Raw genomic sequence first — 14,655 nt, forward strand, 5'->3', positions numbered from 1 at the left:
TGACGTACAGAATTGCACGATTCTGTAACGGGGCAAATCGGTTTAATGCTCTGGCTTATTTTGATTAGGTGGAATGCTGGGGACAACTGATCTCTCGGTGCCAAATGGAGCTGGTACCAGTCCAGTGGGTAAGTGCACTATCGTCTCTTTGTTATAGTCTCATGGTTTCAGTTTCTCGGTGATTCAAAAGCAATTTTTTATTTTGACTCTTTGGAAAAAGTGGCTGTGGAAGAACAAAGGTCGTAATTTTTTAGCTGAACTGTTATTGTCAAGTTTTATAAATTATTATCAGGCATTTAACTTTTTACTGCTGTGCCCTTTCCACTTCAGTAATATTTGCCTTTTTTATTTTAGTTATTTGCAGTAGTAGTGTGCTGCTGCTGCTGCTTTTGTGTTTCTCTACAGGTGTAATTACAGCATTCTAAAAACATCATGTGTTTGCCAAATCTGAACTACTGCACTGCAGGCAGCTCAGTTCAGTTCTCAACCTCAGTATTTGCAGGACCTGGATGTTTGATGCTGGTTGTGGTGCCAATCAGAATGAAGCAAATACAGACTCTATTGTTTGTATTGCCATGTGTATCTTGCTAATCATTTTCTAGCAATTGCATGAAGAAAGCAATAAATCTGGAAACTGATAGCTAAGGATCTGTCTTAGTTTTGGTTGATGATCAGAATTTCTTTTGAAAACAAATCAAGAGATCTTGCCAAAAATCAAATCCACAGTATTTTTTGGCCTTCAGTAAAAATATATGATAGCGCTTCTTCATTTTAATAATGTTTTGTCTCCCCTTAACAAAATGTAGCACTCTGATAGAGGGGCAGGCAGCCACTGAAATGTGTCGTGCCACAGACAGACATAATAAATGACAGCTCACCCACTTTGGTCACGTTCCCCCTGTGCCACTGGAAGTCGTGCTGGCTGAAGGTCAGTTTTGCAAACACACCTAACTCCCCCTGGGAAGTGTTCATAGCACAGAATTAGAGAAGCAACTGTTGACCTTTCAGTGTTTGCCCACTGGCTACTTAATGTGGCAGCTGGGAAGAAGTTCTGTGAACATCAAGTCAGGCAATTGAATTGATGAATAAAAAATGCTGCAGCTCTCCGAGGCTGAAAGCACAGGATTGACTTTCCACTCTTTATCCATTCCTTGGCTATGTGCAGCAAAGATATGAAATATTAAAGAGTGGTTTCCACCAGGTAAGCAAGATTTTAAATGGAGGAAACTTCCTCAGTTGAAAAAAGATGACTGTTTTTAGAAACTGTAGAGGTCAGATGTTGATTTCCACAGAATTTTTCAAGTCAGACTAAATAAGTTTATTATCAGGCTGTTTCAGGCCTCTTTTCCCAAGTCAGGCTTTATTAAGAGCAGCTTCAGATTTAAGACTCCTTCCTTCAATAAGCAAATAAAACAGTGGTTACAGTCCTTGCTATAGGGTATCAAACTCTAGAAATGCCCAGTTGCAGCAGCTTGGGGAACATATTTAATGCAGTAAAATGTTTGCCTCCTTGCATTTATTAATAGTTTATGTAAAAAGTCAAAATGCATCACTTATCTCTTACTTTGCAGAACATCACACCCAAGATGTTATACATATACCCACTCACTTCTAGAAAGGTTTGTCATGCAAGTGAGAGTTGTGACTGTACAAGAATAGGGAAACATCTTTAAGTACCTCGAGTGAAACTCGAATACCTGTTAACACCAGAATGCAAAATCAGAGGGGTACCCAGAATTGTCAGAGCTCCACTTGCTGTAAGTTATGGCATAAAAACTTTGTGACTACTGACAGGTGCACAGGAACCTTCTCAGTTACAAGCACAATCAAGAAATCATATGTAACCAGATTGACTAAATCTGCTGTCAGCTTGAGCTTGACAGCTGCCGTTGAAATGTATCTCATGTTAATTATGTCTGCAGACAATAATGGTTTGAGTTTCTTGCTGCATTTATTGTAGAATTCACTTTAAAAAAAAAAATCTATTTTCTTCTTTTAGCTTCCAGGTGTTTTTTTTAAATTTCTCAGGAGTGGAGAATTCTCCTATGGATGTAGTGAAAGGTCATGTGGCAGATTTGCAGCTCACAATTTATAGGAGTGATGTCAGAGGTAAAGATGGAGTACTGGGGTATCCATATCCCCAGATACTCTCTTATAAATAAATAAAGGAAAAACCCATCTTCTTCAATATTATGAAGTTCTTGTGCATATGAGATTTTGTTCTCATTTCCTTGAAAGAAACTTACATGCCTTTATCTCTTAGTAACAAGCAAGTAAAGGTTATCTTGCTTATTTGGGACCCAGTTCAAACAAAGATGTTGCATAAAATGGCTCATATTGAGTTCACACGAGTCTTTTTCTCAAGTCCTGTGTAACTTGATTGGAATGGAAATGATTTGCTTTAGCAGTCAATCTGCCAACTTAACAGTTTTTCTGTGGAAAATAACTTTGAGTAAAAATATCTGCGTGTTGTAGCAAAGATTGGTAGGTGGTTTTTTATATCCAGAACAGAAAATTTTGTGATCACTTTATAATACTGAGAGCTTACTTCACATGCAGCTGTCATAACTCTGAAAAAGCATTTTCATTTTGTAATATTTTTAAAATTCTACCCACCACATGAAAAACATTTGCCGAAAATTTTTACTTGGCAAATATACCAGTTTTGAGTGGGAAAAAATGTCCAGCATTATAATGGAGTTTGCTCTAGAGCTAATTTATTTTTTCTATTATTAGATCAAATGTTTCTGAGCTAGGACATTGATGATCTTGTTGCTCCTGGTCAGTGTTAAATTTGTGATGGGCATCAAACGTGCTCCACGAGTCTGGTATCACCAGGATGTGGAGAACACTTGGGGCAAAGTAGAGCCTCATGTGCCCAGATACAGGGGAGAGCTTCTTTGGCTTAGGGATGGATGGACGGATGGATGGACGGATGGATGGATGGATGGATGGATGGATGGATGGATGGATGGATGGATGGATGGATGGATGGATGGCTGGATGGGTGGATGGGTGGATGGATGGATGGATGGATGGATGGATGGATGGATGGATGGATGGATGACATTCCAGTTTGCCATGCACTTGCAGTGACCTTGTGCCATCCTTGAGAATCAGAAAAGCTCAGAAATACCATCACAGTTCCTCAGTCTCTACTTTTTCTTCTACACCTTTCACATGTGGCGTTGAGCCAGAACCATGCCAAGGACCTGAGCTGGTTTTCATTGCCAAGGCTGCATGAAAACTATAAACCTTGAGAACCTCAGTTCTTCCTACTCCCAGGGGATTCTCAAGAAATTTTTGGCAGTGGAGGCTGTTTGTGATTTCACAAAAACACAGTGTTTTCTGTCTGTACATTTCTGTGTCAGTGAAATAGCCCTTCTGGTCAATAATGCAGATTATGGACGCAGTTAATCTTTTGGGGAAAAAAAAGAAAAAAAGAAACAGAAATTGTCTTTCCTCTTACATTTTTACCATCAGGAGAATGGATAAAAAAGGCCTGGTCTGCTTGAGTACTGAATTTCTCCTCTTTGTTCTAGAGCTGTATCTTCTCTAATGTCCTCACTAATCTTCAGGTTCTGAGAATGTGAAGTAACCCCAGGAATACTGTTTTTCTTTGGAGCAGAACTGAAGGGTTCTTCTGCTGGAAAAGCTGTGTCCTGTGAGCTGTTGGATCTCTAAGAGTCAGTCTAGATCATGTGTGGTCTTTTATCCTGGCCTGAGGAGGGATTTTGCAGAGGTGGCACTGACAGCTTGCACACACCTGTAAACTGCTTGGAGTTGCCAGAAAGGGATCAAGACAGAACTGTGAACAGCCACACCTGTAAATGGTTCCCTTTGTCTGGAGGGCTTGGCTGCTGGGGGGAGCTTTTTGTGTGTGAGGATAAAAGAATCTCTGAGCTTGGTTTTGCACAGGTCTGAATCTGCTGCAATTTGGAGCGCACCAGAGGCTTCAATAACAGAAAGGCTCTCTGTGCACACCTTTCTAGTCGTGTTTGGTTTGTGAAATGAGAGGCACCCCAGCAGGCGTATCCAACTTGACTCCTGAGAAACACCTCTCGCAGTTTCAGGCAAATGTTCTGCGTTGATGCTATCAACCTCTTCCCTAAGAAAGCAGCTTTCTTCTGTCTCTGCCCCACTCTGACATTTGCATCGTGTCCCCTTGCCAACCTGTTAACCTGCCTCAGCTACAAGCCTTGGCGCTGTGGGGAGGGACCACCTTAGGAAAGCAGCTGTAAATCAACCCTGAGCGTGTTCCTGCTTCAGCCTGTGCACTCCTGGTGCTGTTTCAGGTCTGTTCTTCCTCTTCAGTGTGACAGGGAGGATCAGTGCCAGGTAATCTTTCCCTAGTCGGAGCTCCTTACTTCCCAGCTGTGTGGAAAGGGATCATTCAGAGTGTTTGTTCACCTGCTGCTAACTGCAGCACATAGAGGTTCCTGCTGGGCTCTCAGCAGTGCCAAGGCATCGTGGTTTGCCTTGCTCTGATCTTTGAGAGGACACAGGTCAGGGCTCACCTTCTCCAGGGAGGGAGAGCGATCCCTGAAGAACACGAGTCCAGCCTATTGACTGCTACAGCTTCCAGGCTCTCCTGAAGGAAAAGGAGTTCTGGGAGTGGGCTGCAGAGCAGCTGTTCCACAGGGTGTGAGCTGAACTCTTTTCCTTTGCTGGACATTGTCAGCACATAACAAAGGCTGATCCATCCACTGCTCTCTGATGAAATCAGCTCACAAGAAATGACTGGCTGAAATCAGCATAAAAAACATGCTGGTAAGGGGAAAGAAAAGTATTTGGGTTTTTTTTGGTTTTGGGTTTTTTTTGTTTTTTTTAGCTGTAGCTCTTTCTCCTTGGAAACCACCCATCTGCATGACATGAGGTCAGTTCAGCCCCTGACCTACCCTTAGGTTTCAGTTAAAACCTATGTGTGTTTGTTATCTTACCCAAATTTCTGATTTACTGAGGGGTACATGACAATTCTGGTTAAAATTTGCCATACAGAAAACAAATTATTAATCTCCAGCTGGATTAAAGTAAGTCTCAATATTTGCATAATGTCCCCTTGCCCAGGATGCACCGCCACATCCCAGGCTGCTGGAAACATACCATTTCTCTCCTCTTTCCTTTGCCCCTCTTAACATTGACTTTGTATAGACACACAGAAATCAGCAAGTTTAGGAGGTGAACTGGTGCAATTAACTGTAATCTGTTTAATTGACAAAAGACCTAAAAGACATCCAGTTGCTATCAGTGATCTTTCACTCAGATACAAGAGCAGGACGCCTTTATTTAGGTTTGCTGTTTGCATTCTGAATAATAACCACCCCTTTAAATTCTAAATATTCTTGAAAATTCTTTCTCCTTTTATGTAGCTGTAGGCAAAAGAAAATTTCCAACAACCTGGGAAATGAGCTCTTTTTAAAGTTCTGTAACATGACTAAGCATTCCCTTGACATTTAGTCATGTGTATTTCTTTTTTGCTGCCTTTTAATATCTGAAGTAGTGCCTTAGAGGCATAAATCTTACATGTTAGACACGTTTCAAGACCTTATATTACTGTCAAAAGTATATTTTAATTCTAATTATAGTATCATCTGACATATTGATTTGTAAAGATCAGTAGAAATACATTTATCTCAGATTCCTTGAGATATTACATTAAATTCTTTCCAAAGCTAACACAGAACTGGAGCCTTTTGAAACCATGGTAGAATCAGCAGTGATTGCTGTGCAGAGCTGAAAATGGTAGGAATGGCATATGCTGTTTTTAATTTCCACTTGAATCTGTCATACTAAATCCCAAAGTAAACAAATTGAGCAACCAGTGCACACAGAAATGCTATTGTTGGTTTTACTTGCAATATGTCCCCCTGCCTAAGGTTCTTCATGTAAATGTTTTCCTTCAGTAGATCTTATCTGGCCTCCTGATGCCTTGTGAATCAATGGCTTGTGGCAAACACAATTTTCAGTTTGCTTCTAATGGTGTGACGTCTGTTGGATTTTATGATGTCACTGGAGGCATAAATATTTATTTACTACAATCCTGATTTTTGCTTAATTTTGCACGGCTTAGCTGCTTGCCCACAATTATTCCAGAACTGTGTATAACTGTTCAGTTTTTCTCCAAAATGAACCACCACCAAAAAAAAAACCCAAAACAAAAAACCACCAAACCCAAAGGATTAATGGCATCAATGCCTGTAATTTATTTCTTGAGTAGCAATAAGTACATGGAGTACTTTCCAGCCACGTGTGTTCATTGTTTCAGCTGATGTGATTTATGTAGTGAAATATGAGTCTGGCTCATGTAATTGAATGCTGTGTCTTGGGCTGCAGGACAGTAAATGAGATTAAGCTGTATTATGTCTCTGAAGGCAGAATATCCAGTTGGTATCATGGGTGGGTTGTAACATTTCACTTCAGAAAAGAAGTTGCCTCAAAAGTAAACACTTTCTGACTAAACAAGAAGTAGGCTAATGTACGTTGGCACGGTTTTTTATCATCAAATCTAATTAAATTATGATTCATATAATTGAGAGCTTATATTTGCATTGGTGTCTGTTTTCCAAAGGACTGTTTTGAACATGCTTTCACGTCTGTTTTAAGGAATTAGAGTTAAATAAAACTCATCCTTCAGAAATAAAAACGGTTGTATTTTTACACACATGTAGGATTTTACATTCTGTTTCCATTTCCAGTTTGAAAACGTTTTTAGGCATAAAGTATTGTCTCTGGGGAAGATCTATAGTGGATAGGGTAGAAACAATTTCTATATTGTATGAAATAGTAAGTAGAATTTATGGGGTTGTTAAGGCCTCAGTTTGGCAAAGGGCTGTGTAGTTGCATCATCCTGTACTCATTATCTTTTTCTGGCTCCTGACCTTGCTCTAAGAAATACCACACGTTCAGTTATCCTTTCACTCTTAACTGGTAATTTGATTTTCTGATTAGATTATTAAAAGGAAAAGGGCTTGAAGTTTCATACTAAAAATGAATATTCTTTACTCTTATTGCAGCCCCAGCATATGATCCTTCAGATGATCGATAGAGACACTCCAGTGTTTGCTCAGTGTTCAGTGCCAGCTCTTTATCACTAAGGGCTGCAATTGGATTCATACCCATAGTATTCCACGCTTAGGATATTTTTTGTTACTGTTTCTCCCATTTTTAAGATATTCTAAGCACTCCTTTTGAGAAGTGCTCAGCCTTTGGTCAGAAGAAAAGCTTTGACTCTGCCCTGCTGCCGCCTGATACTGCGCAGAGCAGGCAGTGGGCAGAGAGTTTGTTGTTTTTGTCAGCACCACGAAAAGCATGAAAGGTTTCTGAAGGATTGGCAGAGCCTTGGAATAAGGGCTCAGGAAATGACTGGATTGGGTGTGGAAGAGAGACACTGTCCAGATTTAACACACGGGCTACCGAAATACTTGAACCAGAGGACAGGAAATGGGATCACAGGATGGCCCAAAGTGCTGTACAGAACCCCATTGTTTGTACAGAGGGGGTTGTTGTGCAGCTTAAACTGCTCACAACTCACAGCCCTGCCGGGGAACGGTGACACTGACAGCCCCAGTGAGTAATAAAATGCTCTTTATTATTGCATTAAAGGCCAGACTTTACTTCCCTTATAACAGTAAGTTCTTTAAATGCTCTGGCATTTTTGCTGAAAATGGGAGGTGCCATAACCAAGTTTCAGATAGAATTTGCTGAAAGTTATGCCACTTTCTGATATTTTTCCTCCCTAGCGTGTTTGCAAATCCATTCAATTTGTACCCTGTCCACTGTGTAGGCTGTCTCTCAGTCTCTGCAGGCTGGCTGTAACTCCTGCTGCACTCATTTATAATGGATAGGAATTGATGCATAACCGTGTTAACAAAATCAGGATTCTACGAAAACCGGCTCCGTTTCAGGAACCCTAAGGGTAGCACAGAACTGAATTTCTCCTTTTGGCTTGTTGGTTTTTCCATGTGACTCAGCTGTGGAGAGTTTTCTCCTACCAGTCAAGAGTATGTTTAGCTCTAGTGTGTATTCTCAGCTCTAGCCCAACTTTTCAACCACTCCACCTAAATTTTATCACTAACCTAGAAGCATCTGAATAAATTCTGCTGTTTTCTGCTGAGGAAAGAAGATCCTTTAATCACAAAATGAGTTTTTGCTGTGGTTTTTAATACAGAGAGAAGAATGCTGACATTAAAAACTTTGCTTTCTGCTGTGTTCCTTCTTTCCCCCATAAGTTCTGAGTTAAAAGTCATATTCCCATACTTCCTATGCAAATGCTTCAGGAAAGTACTAAATTAGAATGACTCCTCCTTGCCCTGTTAACCTTGGAAAACTCAAGGGACGTATCAGATCATCCATGTATGGTCAGGCTTTTGGCACAGTGGGAAATCCACATAATGAGTAAATCCAGAGGAGGCTTCCTTGCAGCATCCTGGTGAATTCCCATCGAGGTTCCCAGTGTGCCCTGGCTGAGTATTTTGGTTATACCAGCACCTCCATGAAGTTTTGTGCCCTTGCCTGAGACATGCTGCTGTTCTTCCTTCTTGCTGTGCTTTTAAAGGCATTAAAAATGTTACTAAAGAAGGTAGAATGTGACACTGACAACTTTCTTATTTTAATTGCTTTTAGATTAATATGTATTTAATGCAATAAAATTGGATTGGGCATAGGGGCCTATTCGAATTAGAATAATAATGCAAAATTCATGCCAGCGTGGCGCTATGGGCGATTAGGAGAGAATTTCCCTCACAGTGAACTTTGTCTCCCAGACTTTTCCCTGATTGTGCCTATAAAAGCTGCTTTCAGACCTGCAGTGTTAGTGCAAACAGAATCTTACTATGAATTGTGTTTATTTATACACACACACACAGGTTCTGTAGGGTGAACTATGGGGTTCCCTGTTGCAAAATTCTCCTTAACAACTTTTTTTCTGTTTGCAGCTGAATAAGGTTTGTGTATTTTGGGGAATTGTTGCTATAAATATGGTTCTGTGATTGGAATGTGGTTTAAATTTTTTTCTGAGAAATATATTTTGGTTAACATGATTGGTGTTTCTGTCAGGATGGGAAAATAGAATACTGGGCACTGCACTGATTTAGTGCCTTGGTGCTGTTTTCTGGTCAGTTCTCAGTATAAGCTGAGGCCTCTACCTTGAGCACATTCAGCTTTTGGAGATTCCAGTGCTGAATCCTGGACTTGTAGGCTTTAGCTTGTCCAGTTCCACTTAAAACGAGGACCAGGAATAAGATAAAGACTTTGTCAAATAAACCTATGGGCATAAATGATATGTATATCTGGAATGAATTTGAAGGGAAAGGATTTGTTCTCCTCATTGTTGATAAATGTAATAATCAGACAGTAAACATTGACACTGAAATTAGTCCTACCCATCTTGGAGGTATATGAAGGATAAATTTTAGGAACAGAGACTAAGAGCTGATCTTTTGTCCTCACAGGAACAATTCAGTGTAGTCCATGCTCTCTCTGTGGGGGTGGGGACCAAGTGGGGTTGTGCAAAACCCTCACTTTTCTGCAGGCTCAGCCTGGAGGAGCTTCAAAGGGCAAACTAAACACAACGGATGTTATTAGAAATAGTTCTTTGGCAATTTGCTCTTCTCAGCATTTAAGCTGCCACAGCTTGCCCTTGAAGTGATATTCCCTTTCCATATTGATCCTCTGGTCAGAGTGGTTTGTGTTTGTTCGATTGTTCAATACTCAGCCCCTTGTGGGAAGTTTGTTATCGGAAGTTTTACGAAATAAATATTTCATAACTGGTACATGAGCACCGAAATTTTGTATTGTCCTTCTCCTCAGTCTCACAGTGCATTCGTTGTTCCTCTTTCAGGAAATGGGTTTGTGAATTCCCGAGCTTCACCAAGTCTACTTGGTACCGGTGGTGGTGGGAATGGCCTAGGCAAAGTCATGCCTACAAAGTCCCCACCTCCACCAGGAGGAGGAAACCTTGGCATGAACAACCGCAAACCCGACCTCCGTGTCGTCATCCCCCCCTCCAGCAAGGGCATGATGCCACCACTGGTGAGTTAAAATATTTATTCTGGGTCTGCCTTTGTGGAAATGGACTGCTCTGCCCACACGCACAGGGGGAAACTGTCTCACCTGCTTACTGTAGGGTACAGGAGTAGAGGGGTGTTCTGAAATGCCACTGATGAAAATCAAAAGTACAAATTGTGACCTGGGGAGAAGTTCGGCTTGTGAGGAGTTTTTACAGCTGTAAAACAGCAGTCTGACCTAAATGTGGTAAGAGCACAATCATAGACACAGGGTGGGGGACTTTGGTGTTTTGATCTGACATCCCTCTGACTTGGTACTGAGAACTCCAGTGGTTTGGAGGATGTGGGTTTTAAAAAGGGCTATCCATTATTCTGTGGAGGAATGGCTGATCTTATTGGTGATGTGAGCTCTATTAACGTGCCCTGAAGCACATTTTGTACCTGTTTTTCCTGGGTCGTAATGGCTGTGGGATGTGAAGTGCAGCTTCTGTGGTGAGGAAGGGCTGAGAGCAGCCCTGGTGTGATGTGGCACCGTGGAGCGTGACCTTGGCTGTCCTGTGGGGCTCTCAAAGGGCTCTGAGGTGCTCTGCAGGGCTGCTCTGCACTTTGGCATCTGGGCACCAATGTTTGTCCAGCCAGGCTGGGAATAGCACACGAGTTTCGTGTCAGCCATGAGGCAACCACGGCCTCCAGCCCAGAACAGGTCTTGCAGGAAGTGTTACTCTGGTTTTCCTTTAATTTACTTGGCCAAATCCTTTGGTCTTAATCTTTTGCTGCCGTGTAGAAATGTTCAGTGTCTCTGTGGATGTTTTCTGTGTATGGAAGAATGGGCCGTAACCAGGAGGAGCAGGATATAAACAACACAAGTACTCTCTGTGTAATTCCTATTTGTCTTTAAGCTACCACAAGTGCTTACATTTGTTACTGGTGCTCATGATGAATAATACCAAATTAATCCAAGTAACAAAGGCTATAATTAGCCTCAGAGTAATGATTCTTAAAAAAAAAAAGGTTTTTCTAGGAATACTGAAGTGTAGGAGAGATAGGAAGTACACTGGCTGATCATTACAGTGCCAATTACACTTTTAATTAGAAGCAGAAGCAGTAATGCAGTTCTGATGTTAGTGGTGCACAGCACCTATTTATTGTTGTGTTGTGAAGAACAACATCATATTCAGCTTTGGGTTTGTCTGTGTTCTGGGGGAATGAGGAGATTTCAGAGTAGATGCTGGCATGGAGTGATGGTTGTATGTGAAAAGTACTCAAGTACTTTATTGCTGAGCTGGTTTATTGGCTCAGTGCAGCCAGAGACTGCCGTGCTGCACATCCACGTGTGCTGCCGTGTCCTTGGGGTCACCAAGCTCTCGCTGCACCAGTTTCCCCAAAGCCAGTGTTCCCTCAGCACAGCAGGTTTGATGTGACACCAGTGTCATGAAGTAGTTCACTTCTAGCGGTGTTATCTAGAGAGTCAGGTGGCAAATCCACATTATTAATTAAAGTGAATCAAAATCCTGAAGCACAAACGTGACTTTTTCTTTCATTTGAAAGCAATGCTATTTTTAGTAACTGTGTTATCCCTCTTGTTTGCTGAGTACAGTCGGAGGAGGATGAATTGGAGTTGGTGAGTTTGGGCCGCTGTTTGCTGAGAGACAGCAAGATGCTGGAAATGTCTTTCACTACAGCTTTTTAACTATAGTTTCATTACATATTTTAAATAATTCCAGTGTTCCCTTGGTAGCAGACAAAAATACATTTGTTTTATCAAACTCAAAACCCCACCAATTCAAGTTGAAAACACATCCAAAGTCAGCGCTTGCCATTTGTAAACTTCTATTTTTTTTTCCTGAAAATGTTTCTGTTTTTCTTGGAGGGAACATTGGAAAAGAGCCTTACAAAGTAACTGTCCATGTGTGTAGGATTTGTACTGCCTTCTATATGAAATGCAAATAATTACTTCCCATCCCCTAAATTATTGGAATATGTTTAGAAAGTGGCTTCACTTGTGAAGTTCTTCAGATTGTAACACCAGCCCTGTGTTACTTCTCTTCCTTTCAAGGAGATGACATCATTGCTGGTGAGGTCACCTTTTTGGAGGTTAGAATTATTTCATCCTGCGTGAGATTATCAAACCACAGGGGTGTTCCCTGTTTACCAAAAGGAGCAGAGAATTGCAAATGAATAATTCTACCTTTTTTTCCAGTGGAAAGATATTCTGCTTTTAAAAGGAAACTCTTGGCATTTGTGTGTTTTCTATTTTTTTTCCCCTCAAAGGTTTTAACATTTGGCGTTCTGTCTGGAAAATTAACGTAAGGCTAAAATAATTTGTAACTTATTTTTAGAACAAATTTCAAATTGTTTGGCTACTGTGGCACAAACCAGGCAGAAGATGCTGTGTCAGAATCCCAGAGAAATAAATCGACCCATTGCAGACCTTGACTTGTTGAACATGGACCTGTTGCTAATATGAGGCTCTAATTGCATGAAAGCATGGAAAATGTAGTGATTTAGATAAATTTCTTGATGAATGCATGCTGCTGGTTGATTTTTACCCTAAACACGAGAAACAGATTTAAAAAGTAAGGGTGAATGGTTTTTGAAATTCAGTATTGAACTTCTTAAGCGTTACTGGGATGCCTCGCTCATGGAGCACTTAAAGAGCTCTCCCACTTTCCTCTCGCCTTCAGAGAGGAGTGTCTGGTTTACAGTGCAGGAAGGAAATCTCAGTGCAAAAGCACTTAATCAGATGTGATTGGAATTGGAATTGGGATTGGAATTGGAATTGGAATTGGACTTGGAATTGGACTGCCAGCCCTTGGCCGGGGGTCCCGTGGGCGGCCCCAGCGCGGGCCGGGCCGGGCCGGGCGGATGGAGCCGCGCTGGATGCCGTGTGCGGCGTGGGCCATCTAGTGACTGCTCCAGAAACTGGGAGCAGCTCTGACAGGAACAGCACACAAAGGAAAGGTGCAGAGCCTGCCCCAAACGTGCCAAACACCAGCTACACCTGCAGGCTTCTGTCTGATGCTAATTCCCGTGTTGGGAAGCAGCTCTAAATCCCATCTGTGAGCGCCGGCTCCGTGTGGTTGGAGCTGAGCACTACCAACGGTAGTGGAGCATGAAATAAAGATACCGAATTCATCCTGCTACATTTGCACCAGTTAAAAAGATTAAAAAAAAAAAAAAAAGAGATCCTGAAATTCATCATGAATCTCTAAAGACAGCAAATATTGGGCTCATCTAAATATTGCTTAGTGTGTTTGTGTGGCTGAGTATTCCAAGAATTATATTCACAAAGAATTTACCTCCGAAAACCACCTTTATTAGCCACTCAAAAAAAAAATCTCATAAGGAAATCCTTTGGTCTGGATTGTTTCCCAGTATATTCCTCTTTACTTTTCCATTTTGCAGTAATCCCAACTTTATAGGCAGCCATCCAAGAAAGCTTTGGAGAAAGGTCAATTCCTGACAGACACAAAAATCTGCTCTAATAACATCTCTTTATGCCAGATAAACTTGGTCTAGGGGAGATTTTCAGAAGTACGTAAGTGATTTAAAGGGATCAATTACAGAAAATCAGAGGGACTTTCTCTGGGAATTGGAGCTGTGGAACCTGGGAGCTCTGAAGCAGAGAGGGCCCATCTGCCAATGTGTGTGTTTGGCAACAAGTGCCAAAGAGCCCCAAATCCTTGGGAGGCTCCAAGGTGGGAATTCCAGAGCAGCCAGACACAAGGAGAGATCAGAAGCTGGCAGCCAGTGACAGCTGGGGCTAATTTTAATATGGGAGCTGTGATATATATTTCTTTCTTTAAATGGGAAAGATACAAGATTGATAACCCTCAATTCATCTTCATAAATTTAAGCTTAAAATTGAACACAGCCCCATTTCTGTACCTGCTCATTCTGATATTTTTAAGGGAATGATGCATTTTTAATGCTGCTCGTTCTCTCAAGATTAGAGTGGAGAAAAAAAGTTAAGTGCTGCAGATCCTGAAATACCTGTGTCTGAAATAAGGGAAAGGAGTAGTAACTTCAGTCTTGTAAAGTTATGAAATGGATCCCTACAGAAGAGATGAGAAACTGCTCCTTTTGTAGCAAGTATTTTTTCAGAGATAGAGAGAAGTTTGCTTTAAAACAACATATTACCAGCAGATTGAAACCCAGCTCCTTGGAGAAATACAGGGTGCAGAGAGACTGCTGCTGTTTCTAAGAATTCTGCAGATAAAAGTAAATATCTGTTCTTGAAAAATAAAACCCTAGCATTTTCTCTTCTTGACAGTATTTGTCATGGCCAAATGGTGTTGAGCCTCATATATTTTCAGGAAGATTTGCAGTTGCCACCTTGGAGAGCAGAAGGTTCTGTGGCAGCAGCTTCGCTGTTTGGTGCTGTTCACCACAGTGTTTAATTAATTTTCTAACCAGCAAATTTGGTTCGAGCTTATTTTGAGTGATATGTTTGCTGCAGATGTTCATGCCAGTATATGGGAAAGGAAGATTGTTATTAAAGAGCCAAATTGTGCCCGCAGTTAAATTATCTGAGACAATCTAGTTTAGCTATTTTCCCATTTTCCCTGTCAGCACAGCACCGTTGCTCTTTGTGAACTCCAGTGTCATTTGCTTGGAAACATATCTGCATTATAACAAGTGCTCTCTCAGT

The 14,655-nt window shown here is 41.2% G+C and overlaps 1 protein-coding gene across 8 annotated transcripts in view; it reads left to right on the forward strand.

The window, feature by feature from the left end:
- The window catches only part of MEF2A (myocyte enhancer factor 2A), an 81,742-nt gene that overhangs the window by 58,460 nt on the left and 8,627 nt on the right, over window positions 1-14,655 (forward strand). For 5 of the 8 annotated variants that reach the window (XM_066196343.1, XM_066196339.1, XM_066196336.1 and 2 more), the window contains 3 exons: window positions 69-128; window positions 9,839-10,029; window positions 11,602-11,625. In XM_066196343.1, the coding sequence (XP_066052440.1) occupies window positions 69-128; window positions 9,839-10,029; window positions 11,602-11,625 (275 nt within the window). The remainder of the gene's footprint in view (window positions 1-68; window positions 129-9,838; window positions 10,030-11,601; window positions 11,626-14,655) is intronic. The other 3 variants (XM_066196342.1, XM_066196340.1, XM_066196341.1) reach the window with 1 other exon arrangement.

The sequence above is a fragment of the Chamaea fasciata genome, unplaced genomic scaffold (assembly GCF_029207755.1).
Source record: "Chamaea fasciata isolate MVZ Bird 193981 ecotype frontalis unplaced genomic scaffold, bChaFas1.0.hap1 SCAF_14, whole genome shotgun sequence".
In the NCBI taxonomy this organism is placed as follows: Eukaryota; Metazoa; Chordata; class Aves; order Passeriformes; family Sylviidae; genus Chamaea; species Chamaea fasciata.